Genomic DNA, 24,178 nt, shown 5'->3' with positions numbered 1-24,178 from the left:
TCATCGCTCCAAGCTCTTCACTTGCCAACTCGACCCCCACCCGACTGTTCTGGTAAAAGCTTGCCTCCCATCCCCGCTCCCCCTCATCACTAACATCATCCCCTCATTTCTCTCGACTGCTACTTTTCCCACATCATACAAAAATGCAGCCACAATCCCAATACCGAAAAACCCCAGGTTCAGATCCAAATCATTTCAATAACCTTCGTCCCATCTCCAATCTCCCATTGGTCTCCAAAATCTTAGCCAAGACCGTCGCTTCGCAGCTCAACTCCCACCTCACTTCCAATAATCTCGACGAACAATTCCAGTCTGGCTTCCGCCCCTTCCATTTGCACCGAAACAGCACTCATCAAGATCACCGACGACCATCCTCTTACTGCTTGATCTGACTGCAGCTGTTGATACCATTTCCCACACCGTCCTCCTGAACAGACTCCACCACATTGCCATGACACACACACAGCCCTCCAGTGGTTCGGTTCTTACCTGTCTGGCCACACCCAGTTTGTTCAAGTTAAATCATTCTGTCCCCGTTTCTTTTGGTGTCCTACAGGGCTCCGTTTTGGGACTCCTCCTCTTTATTACCAATATCCTACCTGTTGGCAATTTTTTTCCCATAAATTCAACTTACATTTTCACTGTTAGGTGGATGACACCCAGCTCTATCGCTCCACCAAACCCACTGTCACTTTTCCTCTTTTCTGCCTTACTTCTCCAAACTCAAACACTGGTTCTCGTCTAGCTTTCTACAACTCAACAAAAAGTGATAAAAGTGAAATCCCACTCATAGGTGCCAAGTCCATACTAGCCAAACTTGATAGTTTTTCCATCACACTTGATAATTCCTGTTTCCCCGTCTCCACAAGTGAAGAGTCTGGGTGTCATCCTCGACAGCACACAAACAACCTCACCCAATCTGCATACTTTCACTTAAGAAACATCACTGGCCCTCCGTCCATCCCTCGGCCCCCCCCGCCCCCACACACACCCTCACCCACACTGCTGCTGTCCTTGTTCATCGCCTCGTCACTTCCTGCTTGGATTATTGTGTTAACTCTTCCCTTTTTGGTCTCCCCCACAAGTCACTACAAAAACTACAGCTTCTCCAGAACTCACAAGGACCCCCTCCACTCACCACATCACTCGAGCCCTGCAACAAATCCACTGGTTCCCTGTTCAATACCGAATCCAATCTAAAATATTGATCGGCACTTTCAAGGCCATCAATAACTTGGCCCCGCCGTATCTAACCTCCTTCACGTTGTCTCAGGTCTTCGTCCTTCCACCTCACTGTCCCTTCTGCCCACCTTCAGCTGCTAACCCCCCCCCCCCCCCCCGGTCTTTGGAACTCACTGCAACCTGACCTGCCGAACACAGACTCACGAAACCTCTTCAAATCCACACTCAAGACGCATCTATTCGAGACTGCTGACTCACTTTAACATTTCCCTTATCATGTGAGATTTAATTGATGTTTTTATGTTGTGCTATTTTCATTGTATTTCTTTTAACTGTTTTTACTGTGGCCTTGAGTGACTTAAAATAATATTTTTTATTGTTGTTATTATTATTTTTCTTAGGGGTGTACCGATCCAATCTTTGCTATCCTAAAATTGGTCCGTTGTCAGCAAAAAACGAGTACCGGATCGGATTGGCTCTAAAATGGCCTATTTGACCCCTCTTATACAAGCGGGCCGTTCCACGCTGCGCTCCAGCACTTCTATCCGGCAGGCATGAAGAGCCCACGTGATCACGACAACAGCCTGCCAAGGTGCTAACGTAGTAACAAGCAGTTAAAGTGAATGTTGCTTGTCTATGGACACTCCGGTTGAAGTTCACTGTAATACTAAAAAAACATAACAAAAAATTACACCTATTGAATGTTCAAATTCATCACAGACTTTGTGTTTTTCTTCTTTTTTGCTCACAAAAATCGCTAGCTCACAGCTAACACACAATGAATGAAAAACACCATTGACGAGCTAACAAAAATGAGCATTGAACTTGTGGCACTTATATTTCTCAAAATAACGAATATTGGCACACAAATGCTGTATAAACACATACAAAAAGGCAATATAACAATACTCTGTCATATATTCTTCAAACTCTGAAAAAATGAGTTATATTAACAATTATCGATCATGAGTTCTTCTGCTTTCTTTGTTACTGCAAGTGTACATGTCGTTGCGTGTATCACACTTCCCCCAGAGGCCAAGATGTGCACTGCAGGAACAGCCATTGTCACGAAAACTAAACCCCAGTTACATCATGAAGTTCAAAAGTGTATTTTCTGCACACTTGCTGTTCCCACCATATACTGACAGGAAAAAAAGATATCAATTCAACTTGAATTGTTTTGCACTTCAAATGTATAATTTGTATTTATTATTTACTGAGGTTGTTTTTCATGGTTTTCTCATTTAAATTTTACTTAATCAATTCTAATGTTGAATATGCTTATGTTTAAGTTAAGCAGTGGTTATATTGCATTTTAAATTTTAAAAAAATAAAATTATTATTGTGTTTTATTGAAGTTATTTTCGAATATAATTTTTATTTATTGTATTCAATTGTAGTACATTCTTATTTTAAAGTTACTTTATATACCCCATCGGTTCATAATAAATGGGTCAGTTTTTCTCCTCCCTACTGTTGCTGATTATTGTTCTCTGTTTGAGTAATATCACCTCATCAAGCCTTTTGGAACATTCCGTACTACAAAATAAGTCAAGTAGATATGATTATTGATGATATCGGATCGGACCGATATCGCTATCGGCCAAAATTCGAGGCTGCAATTTCGGTATCGGCTCTGAAGTGAAAAAGTTGGATCGGGACATCTCTAATTATTATTATGATTATTGTTCATCCATCCATCCATTTTCCATACCGCTTGTCCTCACGCGGGTACGCGGGCGCGTCGGAGCCTATCCCAGCTATCTTCGGGCGAGAGGCGGTGTACACCCTGAACCGGTCGCCAGCCACATACAAACAAACAACCATTCGCACTCACATTCACACCTACGGGCAATTTAGAGTCGTCTCTCGGCCGGCCCGGGAACGCGTCGGGATCCCCCCGGAAGAGCTGGATGAAGTGGCTGGGGAGAGGGAAGTCTGGGCGTCCCTGCTGAGACTCCTGCCGCCGTGACCCCACCTCAGATAAGCGGTAGAAAATGGATGGATGGATGGATGATAATGCAGGCATTGATCTAATGAATCAAAAATTACTTTTGTTAAGAATGGGCAAAATCCATTATTTGGTAACTTTTCAAGCTAATTGAGGTTGTTTTGTTAGTTTTCATTTCACTGCTTTTACTGACGTTTTAGATTTTTTGCCGCGGTATCGAGGTACTTTATGCAGGTGTAGTGTGGAAGTCATAATTTTGGTACCGTGACACCACTATTAGTGAGTACAAAGCGCGTACTAGTAGCTGGACCTTACGCAGGGTGTGAAGGATGTGGAACAAATGCTCAAATGGCTCCTTCAGATCCAGTTTAGGGTCCCAGTGCTACTGACTAGTAAGACGCAGCGGTTCTACTAGTGCGCTGAATGCATTTATGTTAAGTGAGGGCAAAGAGCATACTAGTAGCTGGCCCTTAAGCTGGGTACGAAGGATGTGGAACAAATGCTCAAACGGCTCCTTCAGATCCAGTTTAAGGTCCCAGTGCTACTGACTAGAAAGACGCAGCGGTTCTACAAGTGCGCTGAATGTATTTATGTTAAGCGAGGACAAAGAGCGCACTAGTACTTTGACCTGAAGCTGCTCAAAAACATAAGATACAGCGGTTCTACTCGGACGCTGAAAGGTCTCCCTCTCTTTTTTTCTCCCCCCCCCCCCCTGCGGGACTAATGAGGGATGATCAATGAGTTGAGCACATTTGAATGAGCGAATGAAGGACGTTGTTGTTTTCAGACAGCGCGAGCCGGATACGAAAGGCTCCAACGTGGGCTTCGTCCCACGAGCAGCGGAGCGCTCGGGCCTGACCCGCCGCAACCGTTTGCGTTTGCGCACCTGCTCGGGCCCTTGGAAGCAGATCCGGCACTGGGGGGTCCGCAGGCTGCTGGCGGTGCTGGCCAGCGACACGGCGTCCAGGCCCTGCACCTGCAGCTTGGGCTCCTTGTCGTCCAAGGCCCGCAGCTGGCTCCGGGGCCGCGGCGGCTCGCTGCCGTAGTACTCCTCGTCGTCGTTCCGGGAGCGGCAGTCGCCGAAGGGCGGCCAGCCGCAGCCGCCCATCACGCGGACGGCAGCGGCGGCGGCGGCGGCGGCGGCGGCCGAGCGTCGCTCTCTGTCGGGGTCGGGCGATGAGCCGGACTGGCTCGAATCGGATCGCATCGACACCAGCACTTTCAGTTCGTTCAGAAACATGCGCATCCGATACTTGAACATGTTGGGCTCCGCGCGCACGCGAACGCACGCCTGGCCGGCCGGAGGATGCGCGCGAGCGGCTTTACTCGACGCGCTGCCGTCTTTCTTGGCCCTCGTCGAATTTCACAAGGCGCCCGTTCATCGGTCGCTGTCGACTGCTCACAGCAGCGCTGCGTGTATCGTTCGTGTTCCGACGCAAACACAAAAGGACAAAATGACAAAAGCAAAAGCCCGAGACGCGAGACACCTTGTGTTCATGTGCATGAGACGAGAGAAGGGACGCTCGAGCCTACGTCGCCTTTCGCTAGCCGAGGCGGGGGACTCGACGTCCGCGCGCTCACATCTGGGACTCTCGGCGACAATCATCGTCCGACATCACCGCCTTCTGTCTCCTTTCTTCTTCTTTTGCCATGTGCTCCCGAAAAGTCAATCGTTTGCATTGTCCAAACACCGCCGAGTGCTCCCCGCGCCTGCCATCGTCGCCATCAAGGGTGGAGGGAGGCGGGCGGGCGGGCGGGCGGGCGGAAGAAAGGAAAGCAAAGGAAAGGAAAGGAAAGGAACAACAACAACAACAACAACGGAAAACTCGAAACGAGGCACCCCTCAAATGCGAGTCCCGCACATGCACAAGGCCGACGAAGGATGGAGGCGTCCAACAAGCGACGCGGGCAGGCGGGCGGCCATCGATGACGAGTGGAGCGCATCCATCGATGCCCTCCTCCAAACGCAGCTACTTCCGCAACGAGCGTGCTGACATCCTGCCCGCCGACAAAGACTCTCCCTTCCTTTTCTTTTTTCCTGTGGCACGTGCAGGAGGCGCTGTCCGCGGTGCTGACGCCTCTTTTCCAGCGGCCCTTTTGTCTCTCTTCAAACGCAAATTAACATCACAATTCTTCTTTTCAAACTGCGCGGCAGTGGAAAATCCTCCTTGGAGACGTTGGACACCGAAGTTGTGTGACGTCGCGGGCCAACTCGCTCTGCCGGGGGTAACCGACATGTTGCATTGTGATTTCGCAGGAATCGCAAAAGTAAACACACAATGACATTTATCCTTTCCGACATGCTGAAATCATAGTTGATCATTAGTGAGGAATAGACTTTACACCGATTTTATCGGCTTTATCGGTATCGGACGATAGTTAGCATTTTATGCCGATCGGCTTTAATTTCATAATTCGCCGATCCGATCAATGTCGTCATCGATCGGCTCCGCAAAAGACATTTACTCCGCGTCCCCATCGTGCACAGTATATTTGAATCCAAAAGCTAGTTTATTTTTAGCCTTGTCGCGTGTCTTTTGACGTAGTACTGTAAATATCTGACGGCCAATAAAGTTATTTTAAAAAAAGAAAGAAAAAAAACGTCTCGGCGGTGTGGCACAGACAACACGTCCGAGACAGACAACACGTAATGCCGGGATCAGACTACAAGACAAATTTGCTCTTTCAGGATTGCACTATGTCAGACTACTGCAATAAAATCTTGTATTCCGATAACGCCACATCCCATTTTTTTTACGATCACTGGGCTTTATCTTGTCAAGTCCAATGCGACCGGATACACTTGTTACCGTGGCGACGACGACACGAGTGGAGCGGGCCGACTTTGTATTCTAAGGACAAAATGGGGCAAAACGTGTGTTGGTGGTCACCGGTGCTCAGGACAGGAGAGGACGTTGGTTTAAGGCTCGCTTGAGGTACGTTCCCGTACTTTGAATACGATACGGCTCGCGAGCAGGCACAAAACGTTATGTAGCCTAGCAAGCTAGCGGTACCACGAACGGCTGTACGTAAACATGCCGCCGTTCTGTCGAATCATACTCTAAAGTTTCGGTGTGGTTGAAGTCATTTCCTTAAAAATAAAGTAATTTAATTACAGTAAGTTAGCAGCCATTATTTCTGTCATGTTGTAATGTTGGTTTGACCTGACTGGTTAGAATACACGATCTGACGAGCGCAGTGATTTCCAACCTTTATGGAGCCAAGGAACATATTTTACAATTGCAAAATCTCACGGCACACCAACAAACAAAAATTGTCACAAAAAGTGGATACTTTAATGACTGTATTTACTTCCTGCCATCTAGTAGAAGACCATTCATTTGTCACTATGCCTCACTGGCATAAATACAGGAACAAAGATACATGATTGATTGTAAATATAATTTTTGGAGCAATTAAGTACACGAGTATATACAGTAAATGAACAGGTCATTTAAATTCCTCCATCTTGTGATCGGATATCGTTTTTTTTAAACTCGCTGATCGGCCCCAAAAATCCTGATCGTGTAAAGCCTAGTGAGGAATCATTAACATGATCAGTGTCTTCATAACGAATAATTCCTTGTAACATAATTGAAGGCAATTTGAGAAGATTTGTCTTTTGAGAGGTGTGGATCAATCCAGTAGCAAAGAAGTAGCTCTCGTACTTTGGAGAATGCCGCCGAGTCCTGGTCTACGCCTACCCAAAACCACGCTTCCCGACCGACTTCCGACTTGAATCGTTCCGAGCTCGTTATTTTCAATAAGTCTACTTTTGAGTCAACTTAGCCGGTGAAATGGAACTAGCGGCTGGCGTTTTGTCACGTAACATCTTACGACTGACACTTGGCGCATTTAAACTTCGGCGCTAGAAAAGAAGGCTCAAATTACCAGATAACTAGCAACCCTTTACTGCCCAGTGACTGTTTTTTTTTTCTTTTTTTGTCAATGTCTTTCTGTCTCCAAAGTGTTCTCTGTCAATTGACTGTCTATTGTCTTACTCGAGCGGCTCCAACTACCGGAGACCAATTAATGCTAATGCTACCTTTGGCTTCTCTGGCACGCGGCTGCTGTTACATACAGCGGCTGAAGTAAGTATTTAACACCTCACCATTTTTCTCATTAAATATATTCCCAAAGGTGCTATTGAAAGGAAAATTTCACCAGATGGTGGGAACAACCCAAGTTATCTATACATACAAAGAAAGTACAACAAAGTAGCTCAGAAATGAAGATGTGTGTAATAATAAGAAATGACACAGGGAAAAAGTATTGAACACGCCAACTGGTATTTATTTAATACTTTGAACTGAAGCCTTTGTTTGCAATGACAGCTTCAAGACGCCTCCTGTATGGAGAAACTAGTCACATGCATTGGGCCGGTGTGAATTTGGCCCGTTCCTCCACACGAGTCTTCAAATCTTGACGGTTCCGTGGGCTTCTTTTATAGACCTTGAGTTTCAGTTCTTTCCGTAGATTTTTGATTGGATTCAAGTCAGGCGATTGGCTGGGCCATTCTAGCAGCTTTATTTAATTTTTTTCTTTGAAACCAATTGAGAGTTTCCTTGGCAGTATGTTTTGGATCATTATCCTGATGAAATGTCCACCTTCGTTTCATTTTCATCCTCCACCTAGATGGCAACAGATTTTTTGTCAAGAATGTCTCCGTACATTTGCCCATTCATCCTTCCTTCAATAATGTGAAGTTCACCAGTCCCATTTACTGAAAAGCAGCCCCACACCATCATGTTCCCACCTCCGAACTTCACTGTTGGTATGGTGTTTTTAGGGTGTTGTGCAGTGCCATTTCTCTTCAAAATGTGGTGTGCATTATGGAATCCAAACAGTTCAATTTTGCTCTCATCCGACCAGACGATATTCTCCCGGTATTTAACTGGCTTGCCCAAATGTTGCTCAGCAAACTTTAAACGAGCTTTGACATTATTTTATTTTTCAGCAATGAGGTCTTGCCTGGCGAGTGTGCATACAGGCCATGGCGGCGGAGTACATTACTCAGTTTTCCTTGTGACAAAAGTACCTGCTGATTCCAGGTTTTTGAAGTTCTCCACAGGTGGTCCTCGGCTCTTGGACAACTCTTCTGATCATTCTTTGCACTCCTCTGTCAGAAATCATGCGCGGAGCACCTGATGGAGGCAAATTTACGGTGGTATGATTGGCTTTCCACTTACGTATTATGGCCCCAACCGTGCTCACTGGAACGTTCAGAAGCTTAGATATACGCCTGTAACCATCCATCCATCCATCCATCCATTTTCTGAGCCGCTTCTCCTCACTAGGGTCGCGGGCGTGCTGGAGCCTATCCCAGCTGTCATCAGGCAGGAGGCGGGGTACACCCTCTACTGGTTGCCAGCCAATCGCAGGGCACATACAAACAAACAACCATTTGCACTCACATTCACACCTACGGGCAATTTAGAGTCTCCAATTCATGCATGTTTTTGGGATGTGGGAGGAAACCGGAGTGCCCGGAGAAAAGCCACGCAGGCACGGGGAGGACATGCAAACTCCACACAGGTGGGGCCGGGGATTGAACCCCGGTCCTCAGAATTGGAGGCTGACGCTCTAACCAGTCGCCCACCGTGCCGCCCGCCTGTACCAAATGTCGTCGTTATGTTTTGCAACAATTAGTTTGCGATTGTCTTGAAACAGATCTCTGCTCTTTCCCCATCAGGAGATGTGTCTTGACTCACACCTTGGCAATGACACCTTTTTGTAGGCCATCAATTAGGATATTCATTTGCACTGACAAGGGGCTGGATTGCTGTTTGATTATTGATCGATTTTAGGTGTTGTCTTGCCTTTTTGCACCCCCCTTCATGTGTTCAATACTTTTTCCCTGTGTCATTTCACATTTTTACACAAAACTTAATTTCTGATCTTATTTGTTCTACTTTCTTTGTATGTATGGATTACTTGGGTTGTTCCCAACATCTGGTGAAATTTTCAGGTCAACAGCACCTTTGGAAGTTTAGCGAGTGAGAAAAACGTTGACGGGTTAAATACTTATTTCAGCCGCTGTAGATGAATGTCACCTTTTCAGCTTCACGTAAATGATTTATTTCATGACATGCTTCTAGAAGAGGTGACATGAAGTTGTTCAGTACAACTGTAAATCCTTTTTCCAGCTTACATACACCAAACACACGCACATGCATGAAGGAGTGTTGGCCTTCTCTCTGACGAGCCAGCAGCATTCCTGCGCTGTTTCATTATTGATGGACCATATTGAGCTGTTTGTCTCTCCTCACTGAAGAGAATGATTTGCCTTCCTGTTTGTCCTCGCTGAGCTGTGAGAAGAAAATGGATCCCCCTCCAGAAGCAATCATAAAAGTTCTTCCTGTTGCGTGCTGCCACGGGGACGATTCCATGTAGAGTCCAAGGGTGTAAGGCCTATGGCTCCCAAGCCAAAACCGACCCACTAGGGCAGCTTTGATTGTCAAAGTCTGATAACGTGTACCACGAACGCTACGCGGACTCCCTCGGGCGCTTTATATTGGTTTTAAACTTCCTATATTTAAGTGCAGTCTTAATGTCCAAACGGTGCATAATATTACAGTTACATTTATTGTAATCCAGGTCATTTTATTAAATGTTTTTACTTTACATGTAATTTTTTCAAGTACAGTTGTATTGTAAAATTGAAGTATGGTGCATTTGCATTACATTTTGAATATCTGGTTGTTTTTAAACATATGTATAGTTTTTATTTGACATTTATGTGCAAAACATTTTAATTAAATCATTGAAATAGTATTTAAACTTTCATATATTTAAGTGGAGTGTTAATTTTGAAACTGCATAACGCTGCTGTGAAGCAGAAACCTCCTACATCCAAATGTGTTTATCTAAATATATATTTAGCTGCTAAATTGTTGATAAACTGTGGCTTGACATGATACTAGCATTATGTTACAACATCACTTCTTCCTAGTACGGCATTGACAACATATACGATAAATACTTACACAGTTCCTTAAGGTGATCGAAAAATGAAATTTTGCATTCTTAACGTTGGCTCTGCTGCTCAGTGTGATGCGGGAAAAAAAAACCACATTCAACATTAGCTGTCACTCAAAACAAATTAGCCAATGAGGACGCATTCCTCAAAAAGCCCACCCACCGGAGAGGTTTGTGCCAAAAGTCAGCGAAAAAAAACAGAAACGCAAATGCAAAAGTCATCATCGCGAGCACACAAAGAAAATGGGCAGGTTTGCGATTTAAAAATTTTTTTGTGAATCTTTTTGGCACAAATCTGATTCCATAGGCCTTTGGTGTTGGCCTGCATTTTATAACCTACTTTCCACACTGGGTGGCAAGGCAGGAAATCTAATCGCGCACTTCCTTGTTTCCCACCAATCACGTCATTTGGTAACTTTCTGCTTCATGTCAAACTCAGTTTCTTATTTTGGTTCTGAATGTGGAGATGCGATTTGCTGCTGTTCAGTACAGGGGCCGAACTATCTTGCAGGATACAGGCCCCCTGCCACCCGAAAATCTTTGCCCTTTTGCTTCATTACCTCGCTGCTTTTTTAAAATAAATACATATAAAAACATTATTTAGCTCATTCGCTCCTTCCTTTTTTCCGAAGCAGTTTCCCGTATTGCTGTCCGTTTTAGAGCATCTTGAGTGATCTTTCGAGACCCGCAGAATATTGTGTTCTGTGCGCTTACCAAAAGAAAGAGTACACTCTCGTTTCACACCCCCCCCCCCCAAAAAAAAAAGTCGGTTTCTCTTTTTTACCCCCATTATTTAGTAATCAGGGGCGACTGGACGTCGGACAACTGCTTAGCACATTTGCCTCACAGTTCTGAGGTTGCGGGTTCAAATTCGGCCCCGCCTGTGTGGAGTTTGCATGTTGTCCCCGTGCCCGCGTGGCTTTTTTCCAGGTACCCCGGTTTCCTCCCACATCCCAAAAACATGCATGCTAGGTTGACTGAAGACTCTTAAAGTGCCCGTCGGTGTGAATGTGAGTGCAAACGGTTGTTTCTGTGTCCCCTGCGATTGGCTGGCGACGAGTTCAGGGTGTACCCCGCCTCTACAAACCTGAATTTCACAGACGAACTGGGAAAGAGCCTCTTCCGCACCTACTGGTTGAGGAACATACTTGCCAATCATATCGGGTCGGAGGCAGTAAACTGCTGAATTCCAGTTGACCAATAGGAAAAGAGAAAGCGTTGATTTCTTTATGTATATCTTCACTTACACAGATTACAAATACATTATGTCAAAGCGGGCCATGGAGGAAAACGTTCGGATGCAGGTTTGCTTGCCTGATGCGCAAGAACATCGCTGGAAGTCAAATGTGCCCGCTAAGGTCTATTTGCCTCTTGGGCGGATTTCCGGCGGCAGTGAAGCTCCCTATCCTCCCGAGGGCTCGATGCCAGTCCCCGCCCTGCCGGCAGGCCCATATGCCGGCCGGGCACATTAACGCGGAGAAGCTGTGGAGGTTCGCGCCGAGAGAGATGGCCATCTGTCCTCTCCCACATTTAGAACTCGCTCTGCGAGCACGAGGACAGATCTGCGAGGTCTTTGGCGCAGGTGTCGCCAAGGTCGGGCCCTCCGCGCGCCACACCAAGTGAAGCTTGCCACCGTTCTGCAGAACTAGCCATGAAATTAACCAAATGCAGAACTGCTGCTAAAGTATTGCATCTGCGCAAACACCGAAACGTTGCTCATCCACAATCTCTTCAACACACACCGTCGGCCGTAACCACACTAAAGAAATCGCCGACTTAGCTCTCCGCTCGACCTTCTGCTCTCCCCCCACGCACACGCACACGCACAGGCTCCTGCTTCCTTACATTCTGCCCGCCCCATTGGCTTTCTTATCCAATCCCAGGTCAGGATCCAGCCTCTGCACACACAGAAATGGTCGCCTTGTCAACACAACACATAACTACAGCCTCGCTACCGAACATATTTGTCCTGCAGGTCATATTGGTGACTTTTGACAACAAAGTACAGTAGCACCCAAAAAGCTCGTTCTACCACCATTATGACCGATATTAAAATACAGTCGCATAGTAGGCCCTTGTCCTTCAAAAAAGAGAGAAGGCTTACTCACACAAAGAATATTTAATATTATTGTAAGCCACTATAACATAATCGCTGGTGTCGTGCGGTCACGATGTCTCCAAAACGCTCCCTTTTCAGGAAATCAACAGAAAAAGTTAACAATCAAAACACCCTTTTGTTGAGCCATTAACATTGCATCGGATATATGTACAGTAGATGTATAATGTATGTGTGTTTATTTTTGTAAACAATAGTATGCCGTGGTAAAATGGCAAACTTGTAAGAAGGTACAAAAAAAATAAAAAATGGCTCATTCCCAAGCCTACACTGTAGTCTCCTTCAACTTCTGTCTTGGGCTAGCTTCCAGTGCGGTCCTCTCCAGTCGGCTTCTTCTGCTGTGACAATTAGCAAACAGTCCACTATGTGTCCAAAAATTCATAGTGAACGGACCCGGCTCGAAGCCTCGGTTTATCTGAACCCTAACCCTGACCCATCCTCGCCATTCCCACCAACGCCATCCTCCGCGTGCTTGTTGACAGACCATTGTTCAGTCAAGAGGTCAAAATAGCAGCAAGCGTCTCTGCCGGCTCTGACCCTACTGCCTCCGTGTGGTGGAAGGTGGTACAAATTCACAGCGTTCCTCTGCATTTCCAGAAACAAATGCCTTTCCTACAGTGGCGGGCTGAGCATTTGGGACCTGGACCCGAGCTGACTTTGTTGCACCGCTATCACGTTGCAAGAACAGAAACCATAAATACTATAGAAAATGCAATAAAACAGCACATACACAGCTGTGCCACGCACACGCATCTTCACAATCCATGTTAAGCTAACAAAAACTTAAAAACATTGAAATAAAATACATGAGGCTCCCCTGAGATACTGATCATTAAATGTATTAATGAATGCAGATCACTAACAACGTGTTGTTACAGCAGCTGAAATTTGGTTGGACAAAATTTGACATCCACATAGTGTACATCAGCATCAATATTTCCAGACTACTGGTCGCCTTACAATCCTTCAGGACTATCTGACCTTGTGTGTTTATATTGCCGAAGGTATTGGCTCACCCATGATCCAAATCATTAGCATCAGGTGTTGCAATCCCTTCCATGGCCACAGGTGTATAAAATCAAGCACCTGGGCATGCAGTTTTTTTTGTTTTTTTACAAACATTTGTGAAAGAATGGGTCGTCGTGAGAAGCTCAGTGAACTCCAGCGTGGAACTGCGATAGGATAGAGCTTCACGGAACGGGTTTCCGCGGCCGAGCGGCTGCATCCAAGCCGTACGTCACCAAGTGCAATGCAAAGCCTCGGACGTCGCGGTGTTAAAGCATGCCGCCGCCGGACTCCAGCGCAGTGGAGACTCCTTCTCTGGAGAGACGAATCACGCTTCTCGATTTGGCAATTTCATGGACGAGTCTGGGTTTGGAGATCGGTACTTGTCTGAATGCATTGTGCCAAGTTTAAAGTTTGCTTAGGGGGGATTACGGTGTGGGCTTGTTGTTTTTCAGGAGCTGGGCTTGGCCCCTTAGTTCCAGTGAAAGGAACTCCGACGAATGGTTCAGCATACCGAGAGATTTTGGCAAGTCCATGCTCCCAACTTTGTGGGAACACTGGCCCCTTCCTCTTCCAACATGACTGTGCACAAAGCAAGGTCCATAAAGACATGGATGAGAGAATTTGGTGTGGATGAACTTGACTGGCCTGCCAAAGTCCTGACCTCAACCTGACAGAACCCCCTTGGGATGAATTAAGAGCGCTGACTGAGAGCCAGGCCTTCTCGTCCAACATCAGTGTGTGACCTCACAAATGCGCTTCTGGAAGAATGGGCAAAAATCCCCATAAACTCACTCCTTAACCTTGTGGGCAGCCCACAACAGTTGAAGCTGTTTTTTAATTTTTGTAATTTATTTATTCCTTTATTTTAAACTGTCCTGTTCAGCTGCATGGCCATGCAGAACGATGGCTCTGGGCTCTGTATGCCTTTTGTGCTGTGCAACAGGGGAGTTTGAAATACTTCCTCTGCTTATTTTTAAATCATTCTGTTTATTGACAATGCAGCCGGACAGAAACAAGTTTTAGGTGAACTTTATTGAAGTATTGTATTTGGCTCGCTAAGTAATAATGTTTGAAGTTGGGTGCGTCAAGTCCCCCTTCTGAAGGGTAGCTAGGCTAATTGTATTTTCTTATTTTTAGAGGAAAAACCTCAAAGGGCAGTCAAGCATTTGGAACCACTTTGACGCGAGTCTGAATGGGATCATTAATTTGAGGTAATCTTTTCATTTTTACCGCAGCTATATGCCCTAAAAGTGAGATAGGTAGGCCGTTCCATTTTAAATCACCATTTTTTTTCCCATTGATTTAGATGAACTCTTAGGTTTTGTTGATATTAATGCCTCAATATTTGGTATTTCCTGGAGGAATAGATGAGTTTAGATTTTGGTGCGCAGGATTCCATGAGTTAGTTAACTGTTCTAGGGAGGGTTGTTGATTTAGCCCAATTAATAGCATATTCTGATAATGGTGGAACTGTTTGAAGTGATCACTTGGGTTCCTGGAAATAAAGAAGGATATCATCCTCCACATGTAGATTGATTTTGTGTTCTGACACAGGAGACGGATACCTTCAATACTAGTGTCCCTATAGCCAGTGGTTCGATGAATAGCAGGGGTGAGAGTGGGCATCTTTTTCTAGCTCCTCTTTCTAAAAGGAAACTTTGAGATGTGACCCCATTTGTGGGTGAATTGCCTAACGTTGCAATCCAGTGAACACACCAATCACCGAAGCCAAATTTGTGAAGTACTGCAAATGAGCAAAGACCAATTAACTTTGTCAAAAGCTATTTTCTGTGTCTAGTGACAAGACAATCGCTTTTAGATTATTAGGCCGAGACATACTTATTAGGTTTACCAGTCGGTCTAACAGTTGAAGCTGTTATAGCTGCAGAGGGTGGACCGGTGTCATGTTAAACCCAATCGATTAAGAATGGGATGTCACTTAAATTCATATCTCTGATTCAAGGCAGGTGAGCGACTACCTTTGGCCATATAGTGCATATTTTGTTATTGGGGCTTGTTCGCCGGAGACAAATTTGAAATGAAGAAGATAATTCTGATGTAGTGGAAGTAGTGCAGCCAAGACAAAAACAACTATGAAATGAAGAGAATAAACTGCAAGGAATAAATTAATAAACTCAAGAATCAAATTAGAGTTTAGGTTGCAAATGTAGGTCATCTGAGTGTTTCGGCCTCACTGGCCCTGCCTGACCCAACACCGCTTTCCTGTAAAATTCTGTCTGCAGCCATTAAAAACACACAAAAATGCAACACAGGCTCACAAAGTATGGTCCAATTTCAGGTTTTATTATTTGTAAAATTAGGTCCCCAAATGAAGGGGAAAATACATTTCAAGCAGAGGTGCACACAAATGAATGTTGTGGTGTAAATATTGAGCAGAACAGTATCTGGCAACGCGTCTGCGAAAGGTTTGGGCCCGCCGCAGCAGCAAAATGTGCACTGGCTGTAAGCTGGCAAGTTCAAGTAAGACACAAAATTCAAGTGGACGCTCATTATAAGTTAAAAGCTAGGACGCGACGTCAGTAAATTAGCAGGAAATTGCAAAGATAACTTAAAAGGGACCCATTTGTACAAAGCATTTAACACTGATGAATGGAAAAGAGTCAGGGCAATTATTGACAAGATTAAAAAGAACTGCAACCGAGGCCAAAACACACTTCACAACACACACTAAAAAAAATAAAGAAAAAGTGGGTCTGTGACGCAAAATGTGCAGTTTTTGTTGGATATATTGTCGCTATTTCTTCCACTTAAACAAGAGGCAAATCTACGTACCTGACAGGACGCAACATCGCAGTGTGTGCAACACTAAAGGAACAACTACACGGAAGATCAGTTTTACGTACATCAGGTCTGCAGTCCGCTGGCGCTCAAACTTGTGACAGCTGGCTCAGTTATAGCTCAGAATTATTCCAACGCCATTGACTAGTGACTACTTTATCGAAACTCTAGTCCAGGAGCAACGTGACAAGAAAATGACAGTCTGCCAAAATGCAGAGTCCGGCTGGCGAGGCCACTTTAACCTGAATTTTGAGAATTGCACGACTGGTTTAGGAGAAACTGAGTTTTTAGAGCCAGAAGAAACGTTTTTGCCTATTCCAAAAAAATCTGGGGGGAAAAAAAAAAAAAAAAGCCTTCAATTCAGCAAAACCTAGTACATACTTGACCATTGGCTCCTGGACCCTTTGGTTTTGTCTGCTACTCAGGGAAGCCCTTCTCTGATTTGCTGACATGTTTCAGTTCACTTCCACCAATAAGCTTGCAGGACACGTCAAAATGACCGTGACTTTTCAAACGGTGTCACTTCCCCGAAAAACTAAACCTGAATAGCAAGCCTGCAGATAACCATGATTTTAATGAGCAATTAAAAAATCAAATTGGATAGAAAAGCTAATTTCCATCCCTTTATTTAAAAAAAAAATATATTTTTTTTAAATTAAATGCACTCATTGATTATGATTCAGCATTGTAAATGAGAAATTGTTTGCAACTACCTTCCCTGGTTAAACAAAAAGATTATTATTATTCAGTTCAGTCAGAAAATTTGCAAAAATGTTGACCACTGTTTTCCAACGTGAAAGTCGATGTTCGCAAATGCCTTATTTTGATTAAAAACAAAGATATTCAATCAGTCTGCTTTGACGGAGGATGAGGGAAATCTGGAAATATTACTGATCAACATTTTTGCCAATTGTATTACTTCAATGTCAGTTTGAAATAACGTCCTGTTTTTGAATAAAGAGATGGAAATTAAGTTTTCTTTTCTCAGATTCATCCAAAAAATAATTGACAGATTAAATGATTAAAATAATGGTTAGTTGCAACCCTATAGAGGATAAATCAAAGACCAAACATACTAATCGATGGTCAAATTAATTGACTATTGTTGCACCTGTAGCACAAATGGAACGTTATTGGTGAGAATGTGGGCAGTAGAATAGTTCCATGTACTTCATTCATCAATTGTCTGGAGGATTTTAGGAGTTTGAAGTGCTCATCTATTGCTTTTTTTGAAAAAAACAAAAAAAAAACATTTTTGGTTTAAGAGAATTCCCCTCGTCCCCTTGCTAAGTCCGAGCCGTTTGTGACTTTTGCTCCACACATCCGGTGGGCACTTCTTCTCCCCGTCGCGGACGACGCCTTTGCTGTGCATGAGAACATTTCCGGGCCCACGTGGGCAAATTTGTGAGATGCTTCTCACTTGCCGGGATGGGCGGCGACGGCTAGAAGTCGGGCCATCAAACGGAGGCTGGGTCGCAATACGGGCGAGTCGGCCTCACCGGTATTACGAGTCATCCCGTCGTGCGCGAGCGCCCGCGGGGCCGGTCTCGAACGAAGAAGGCGTGGGGTGCGTTCTCGTGTGGGCCGGTCCGTTCCGCGTCGTGTACCGGTGTGTCAAAAACGGCACGGGGACGAAGTGCGGCGGCGACGGACTATAGGAACGCGCTCGGGTTCGCTCGCGGGTCCTTCTGGTTCCTGTAGCGGACTGCCAGCCAAACTCCCAAAATCTGGAGGAGGACATTCAGGAAAGTCAGGCGAGGGCAACACTGTGCGACCAAATATCAACTCTCGGGGTGTCTGGGGACAGATGCTTCAAAAGCTTTTCAGTCCATACAGTGGCTATAAAAAGTCTACACACCCCTGTTGAAATGCCAAAACCTTTTCCACCACGAGGCCTTTTGGAATGGTGGCCGCTCTTTCAGAACTGGTACCGGCTCCATATGGGCATGATATAATAGGATAAGTTGCAATGACTATTTCATATTAAGCGACTTTAAAATGCCTGCAGTGTGGCAAAATGGCTCGATCGATTTCTCAAATATTTTGGGTACAAAGAAAGGTGTTGATTTCCTTGTATGTATTTTTGAAATTTGTACTGCCTCTGCAAGGTACGTTATTGCCACAGCCCGAATGTCAGGAAAAGGTGTTACTTGTGCTTTTCCGCTCGTGGTGGCAGGGCTCGGTCCCTATCCTTTACTTAATTTTCTCCAATGCGTTAGGCAAGTCAACGGCAATGCGCGCAAGCTTCCTCGGGGTCTCCATATAAATCTGATACTTTTCTATGTTAAATATCTCAATTAACATTGTTTTGATAGCAAACAGGATTTCTGGATTTCTCAGTGTTCACTGCAGTATTTTAAGACTCTGTTATTAGAATATTTCCACTTGACGCAGACTGTGCTTAAGTGCACCGACTTTAAACACCTCATTTCGGGCGTGTCGGGAGTTAGCAAGAGATTGAAGCGCCGCTCACCTCCGTGAAGCTGAAGAAGAGCCCGACGCCTCCGAGGATCTTGAGCGCCTCGCTGGCATGGTGCAGCATCATATCCCCGCAGGTGTAGCATGAAGTATTCTTCTTGCATAACTGCAGTCCAAGACACAAAAACAGCAGATAAGGCCTTTCTTTGGTCTGCGGCGCCGCAAAGCCGCAAGCTGTCTGCCGAGCTCAAGCCGTTGGCACAAACTGAGTAAAATCAAGGAAAACCGTGGCTACGCACTGCGGTACGCCGCTCACAAGGCTATTTATCGAGCGACGTAATCAAGCGCAGGTCGTACGGGACGTTTCCAGACTTACGGCGGGACAGTTCTGCAGATCCTGCTCGAACTGCGCTCGGTGGCTGGTGACGTTGAGCAGCCCGCAGCAGTCGAGCTGACTCTCCAAGTCGGTCTTGGTCTTATTTTCCAGCATTCCCCACGCAGAGTTCAGAAGTCCTTCCTGGAACAATAAATCCATCTTCATTTCAAAGTTTCCACATGCATACAAGAGCATCTCAAGAAATTTGAAAATCATCTGTTTCACTCATTCCATTCAAAAAGTTCAACAGATGAAATAGATGCAGGAGGACTTTTCAAAAAGGCCAATCCCTAACCTATCGCTAGAGGACCAATGATTTGGATTGTGTATGTAATATTCACATTTCTTGAGATGGTAAATTAGTTTTTCTTGTTAACTATAATCCAAATAGAAATGGAATATTTCACTGTGTTTCAGCCTTTGATTTGAACTCGTGAAATACATTACAGTACATTTGACACGTTATTGAGATTCACACGCACATGGATGAAGCTTGTAAACAATAGTGGCGCCAAGAAATTAGCATGGAGGCTAAAGCAAAACTCTCAAGTCAAGAGGAACAGAGAGAAGTCACGCCCCGAAAAGCTTTCGGGTGAAGCTTCGGGATGGCACTAAGACGCACTTGTACCCTTTCGAGTGGACTGAAAGTTGGACCTTTCAGCGTTTTAGTACTTTATGTACAACTTGCTTTTTTCTAACAAGGAGCTGAACGGCTAAATTCAAAAGCTGGCGATTGATCCATAAAACGTTACAAAGAGCGCCCACTTGTATGTCTTTCTGTGAGTCTTCCGGTCTCTGTTTCAACCTGCCGATGACGCTGTGATAATGTGAGCTCAGTGGCCACTTCCTGCTGGACGGCGAGGAACCGCTGATCGACTGTGTGGTCGTCTTGGTCTCATGATGTCAAAACGGGAGCAACATGATGAAGAGGGCTGTTTCAATTCTAATTCGACCAGGAAATTTAGGGCTTTCAATTTTGCCATTCAGCTCCTCGTTGACGAACAGCAAGTTGTGCAGAATGTACTGAAACACTGAGAAGCTGCACGTCCGCATTCAAAAGAGAAGGTCAAATTAAGTTCACCTGGAAAGGTCACAGTGCATCTTAGTTTCATCCAAAAGAGAATGGAGGTCAGGTACGCACGAAGACGGAAGGACGGCAGACAGCGGACTCACCTGCTGGCCGCGGTTCATCGCCAGGCAGGAGCAGGACACTCCGAATTGAAAGAGGAAGACGATGAAAAGAATGACCATGTACTGGGAGGCCAGACGTCAAAGAAACATTCACGTGCCTTTCAATGCGCCGAGCGACGTGGAGAAAGGATACGAAGAAAAGCACGACTTGGTGGTGGCGGACGGCTCCGACGAGGCCCACCGCGGCGATGAGCAAGAGGAAGACGCCCACGGCGATCACGCCGCCGATGACGTGGATGCTGGACACCAAGCCGAAACCCTTCCCCCACGCCGCCACGCCGATCAGCAGCAGGCCCACCAGCTGTACGTCACACGAGGGGGACAACTTACTCGCGCCCCCGTTCGTCCACGTGAGATTTCACTTGATTCGCTACATTTGAAAATAGACTTTCAACACTTGAAGACAATTACATACATTTTGTCGATAGTTTTATCGAGAGGTGCGACAACTATTTGATAATCAGTCAAAACTCTTGAAAGGAGACCTTCCTTAACTTCAGCTTCTCCGCAGACAGAAACCAGAGTCTTCCATGAAAGCATACTGATTATCTTTGTTTAATCGAAATGCGACATTTGCAAACAGCTGCTTCTACTTTGGAAAATAACGAGTTTTTTTACATTACGGACCAAAGCAGGAACTGAATCGTCATCAAATTATGTATGTCCGATTTCAGCGCTATCAATTTGAAATAATGTCCTCTTTTTTGGAGAGGAAAAAAAAAGGAAATTAAAAAACAATTGATTAATTAAAAAAAATAAAAATTGTTGGTCGCAGCCCTTGTTTTAATCAATCCTTAGCCAAGTTGCCGCATTTGCTCTGTATAATCTAATGACACCTTGCCTATGTAACCCACTTGAAATGTTCAACTCGTTAGGAAACCTTCCCGGAATAAATCCGAGCCTTTTTGCCAATGTGAGACGATCGGTACTGCTACTCCAAGCTGAACTCATGCAGCTATTTGTTGAAGCATGTATTTTTTTCATGACCTATTTCATAACTGTTTATTCTTCTGAACAACTCCGTCATCTCGATCCTTTCGTATAAGGTAGCAATCTCTTTTCCTTGTCTTGGCCTTGCGACAATAGCAAGTGTTTGATATTATATTCGTCTTAGTATATTAGTCTATTATTAATTACTGACTTAAATCTCAGTCTGAGACTAAAATCTCTACAACTTGTCTGTAGCAGTTGAGAGATGATAGTAACAGCTAGTCAAGATCTCAATGGTTTAGTGACTTTCTGATATAAATGACCTCAAATGACTGAAAAATCTAAAGTATTGACATTTTTATTTAAGAATCCATTTTAGAGCGTAAAGATCTGCCATCAGTGATATTGATATTTTAGTACTGAACCACATCACTATTGCTCAATGTGTATTAACAGATTTGGTGGGGAAAAAACTGTAATATATGTTGAAAGTTGACAATTTGTTATAGATCAAGGGTCACCAACATGGCACCAGGTAGCCCCCCGCCCCTCCATTTTCCTAAAAAAATAATCAAATGTTAGCTTATCGCATTTGAATGTACATGTTCAAATTAAGTAAGTTCAAATGGCTTTATTATTATTTTTTTTATATCAGCGTACATAAGTAGCTCTCAGTTCCAAAAAACGTTGGTGACCTCTGATATCGACTTTCTGCCCAAATGAAAAGAACAAACCCATTTAGTAAGAAACAAAGTAAACACACTTTGGTATTTGCTTGAGTGGGCCACATCTGGCCTCTGGACCCTGACTTGTGCTGAATGAAGTCCAGTATTTGTATTGTTTTGAAAAAGTTCAAGAGAACACTCTGGGCAGTAATTTTTATTACGAGCTGATTAAATAGCCTCGCCCGACCCGACCCGACGAAAGGGCTTCTGGATATGTCACGATGACATCAGGTGGCCTAACTAACTCGCCTCTTTGCTCCGAGCGAACTGCTACAACGTTCTACATTTGAGACTAGCTACTAATAAATCTACTTGGATAATGTGGTCGTCGGGGTCGTTGAGCTGAAAAACGGAAAAGGTCAAGCGGGGAGCATTTCTTGTGCGTCGCGGCTAAACTGCTAGCCGAGATGCTAAGTTAGCTTATCTTAGCTCACTCACCATGTAGACCACGTTCAAGGAGCAAAGCGCGTTTTTGGAACACGTGAAACCACCGCACACCATCGCGGCTGCCGACTGAAGGCCAAATCGAACAAGAAACCGAGGTTGAGCTTTCGACTCGTCTGTTTTTCTGACGTGAGGGAGGCGTGACGTCAACACATGACCATTTGCAAACTTCCTCTTCCTGTTTCGGTACAACGCACTTTTCTTCTTCTTCTTCTTCGTCTTCTTCTTTTTCTCCTTGTTGGCGGGTGGCATCACACGTTCAAAATGCATTACCGCCACCTACTGTGCCGGAGTGTGGTTCAGCGTACGTCCATACATACAGTGTGTACAGTACTAGGGGTAAAGAAATAAAGAAATACTCGATTCGCTTTATCAATCCTGTTTCGTTTAAAAACTGAACCATCCATCTTCTGAGCCGCTTCTCCTCACTAGGGTCGCGGGCGTGCTGGAGCCTATCCCAGCTGTCATCAGGCAGGAGGCGGGGTACACCCTGAACTGGTTGCCAGCCAATCGCAGGGCACATAGAAACAAACAACCATTCGCACTCACAGTCATGCCTACGGACAATTTAGAGTCTCCAATTCATGCATGTTTTTGGGATGTGGGAGGAAACCCACGCAGGCACGGGGAGAACATGCAAACTCCACGCAGGTGGGGCCGGGGATTGAACCCAGGTCTTCAGAACTGTGAGGCTGACGCTCTAACCAGTCGTCCACCGTGCCGCAAAAACTGAACCAAAGACGGTCAATTATGTGTTCAAAAGTGGAACTATGAGTCGAATCTATTCCAAATCTCAGACAAACTAAGACATTGCACCACAAGGTGGTGCTTAGAGGTCACAGTTGGAAAATTATGTCACGTTTGAGATTACAGCAAATGCCACGTGACCAGAGAGAGCCAATCACAAGTGTCGACTTTAGACAGAAGAAGTAATATGGAATAAATAAATAAAATAAAAGTTTTTGGATGATTTAAAAAAAAAAATGTAACTAAACTGTAATCATGTACAGAGCAACTGTAATTCATAGACGCATTTTCTCCCAGTAATGACGAACTGATTAATCAAAGATTGATTCATTTCCATCCGACAGATCTTTTAAAGACCATTCCAGATGATAGAAGTTTCTTGTGACAAATGTAAAGAAAGTTGTGAATCTTGCAGCAATTTCTGGCTTCTTCAACTTCTTCATTCAAAGGCAGTGGGACTCGAGATTTTAGGTGTGACCTTTTGCGTAAAGCGGTTTCAAACTCCCATAACTTTCTTCGTCTTTATCCTATTTTCTAAAGGTTCCAAACGCACACAGAAACAGACATCTTATAACGATGAACTGATTAACCTTTTGTCATTATAGAAAGCCAAGGGCCCAGGTTTACAAAATAATGGTCAAGAGCCAATTTGTGGTCTAATTTGGCACTCAAACATGTATAGAAAAAAAAATACGGGTAGAGAATGAACAAGCACTATAATCCAATTGTTAAAATGAAAATATGAACCATCCTGGCGGGTTCGAGTAACACCAACGGCGGGCCCCAAAAGCCAGGTGCAAGGCTTCCGAATAGGGTTTCTAGCAAGGGTTCAGGTTTCAAATTGGAGTTTCTAGCCTCGGTTAGGGTTTGTAGTTAGGGTTTAAAATCATGGTTTCAGGACAAGGTTAGGGATTGAAACCAGGTTAAAGGTTTTAAATGAGGTTTTCCAGACAAGTGTTTTCAATTATGATTTAAGTATGGATTAAATCCAGGATTAGGGTTCCAAAGTAGGGTTTCAAGCTCAAGTGTTAGGGATTCAAAGTAAGATTTAAAGACAGGTTTAGGATTTCCAAAGGATACTGAGTGCCAAGTGGCTAAATGTGGATTTAGGACTCGCTGAACCGAAGTCGTGACTTGATCGGACGGACTTGATTTTTGCCATAGTAACTTGGGAACAAGGTTTAGGAGGGTCGTCGGCACTGTTGCCACCGTTACCTTGCAAAAGTAACTTACATAGGACACTCCTGTCAGTCTGTATGCAAAATGGTGTCATTTCACTCGCGTGTGTCCGCAGACGCACACACACCCCGGGG

At 44.7% G+C, this 24,178-nt stretch overlaps 2 protein-coding genes across 8 annotated transcripts in view; both read right to left on the bottom strand.

Moving 5' to 3' along the window:
- Positions 1 to 5,286, bottom strand: part of marchf9 (membrane-associated ring finger (C3HC4) 9) — a 28,013-nt gene extending 22,727 nt beyond the window's left edge. The window contains exon 1 of one of the 2 annotated variants that reach the window (XM_061771696.1): positions 4,020 to 5,286. In XM_061771696.1, the coding sequence (XP_061627680.1) occupies positions 4,020 to 4,394 (375 nt within the window). In that variant the 5' untranslated portion in view covers positions 4,395 to 5,286. The remainder of the gene's footprint in view (positions 1 to 4,019) is intronic. The other variant, XM_061771687.1, reaches the window with a different exon arrangement.
- Positions 5,287 to 7,405: 2,119 nt separating this feature from the next.
- On the bottom strand, positions 7,406 to 22,363 carry tspan31 (tetraspanin 31). 6 transcript variants are annotated; one of them, XR_009788254.1, is made up of 8 exons: positions 22,113 to 22,363; positions 20,153 to 20,344; positions 20,002 to 20,082; positions 18,829 to 18,969; positions 18,508 to 18,618; positions 11,957 to 12,009; positions 8,172 to 8,277; positions 7,406 to 7,764 (listed from the first exon to the last, which is right to left on the bottom strand). XR_009788254.1 is itself a non-coding variant. In XM_061771646.1 (7 exons), exons 1-7 carry the CDS (start codon positions 22,173 to 22,175, stop codon positions 8,256 to 8,258), a joined length of 663 nt encoding a protein of 220 aa, XP_061627630.1. In that variant the 5' UTR covers positions 22,176 to 22,363; the 3' UTR covers positions 7,406 to 8,255. The 6 variants fall into 6 exon arrangements, 5 of the variants coding, with proteins under 5 accessions (XP_061627630.1, XP_061627616.1, XP_061627639.1 ...); XM_061771646.1 differs by having other exon boundaries at positions 7,406 to 8,277; XM_061771632.1 differs by lacking the exons at positions 7,406 to 7,764; positions 8,172 to 8,277; positions 11,957 to 12,009 and adding an exon at positions 15,519 to 17,761 and having other exon boundaries at positions 22,113 to 22,315.
- Positions 22,364 to 24,178: the final 1,815 nt, after the last annotated feature.

Source organism: Phyllopteryx taeniolatus, chromosome 1 (genome assembly GCF_024500385.1).
Source record: "Phyllopteryx taeniolatus isolate TA_2022b chromosome 1, UOR_Ptae_1.2, whole genome shotgun sequence".
In the NCBI taxonomy this organism is placed as follows: domain Eukaryota; kingdom Metazoa; phylum Chordata; class Actinopteri; order Syngnathiformes; family Syngnathidae; genus Phyllopteryx; species Phyllopteryx taeniolatus.
The sequence above is the reverse complement of the archived record's forward strand: the minus strand, read 5'-3'. Positions and strand labels throughout refer to the sequence as shown.

Bases quoted from the DNA above. Each gene is read 5' to 3' on its own strand.
- tspan31 (XM_061771646.1), bottom strand. From the start codon at position 22,175: ATGGTGTGCGGTGGTTTCACGTGTTCCAAAAACGCGCTTTGCTCCTTG. The intron at 18,619-18,828 runs GTAAGTCTGGAA...CTTGGACTGCAG, and splicing joins ATCTGCAGAACTGTCCCGCC to TTATGCAAGAAGAATACTTC. The intron at 12,010-18,507 runs GTGAGCGGCGCT...CTGTGTGTGCAG, and splicing joins TCTTCTTCAGCTTCACGGAG to AGGCTGGATCCTGACCTGGG.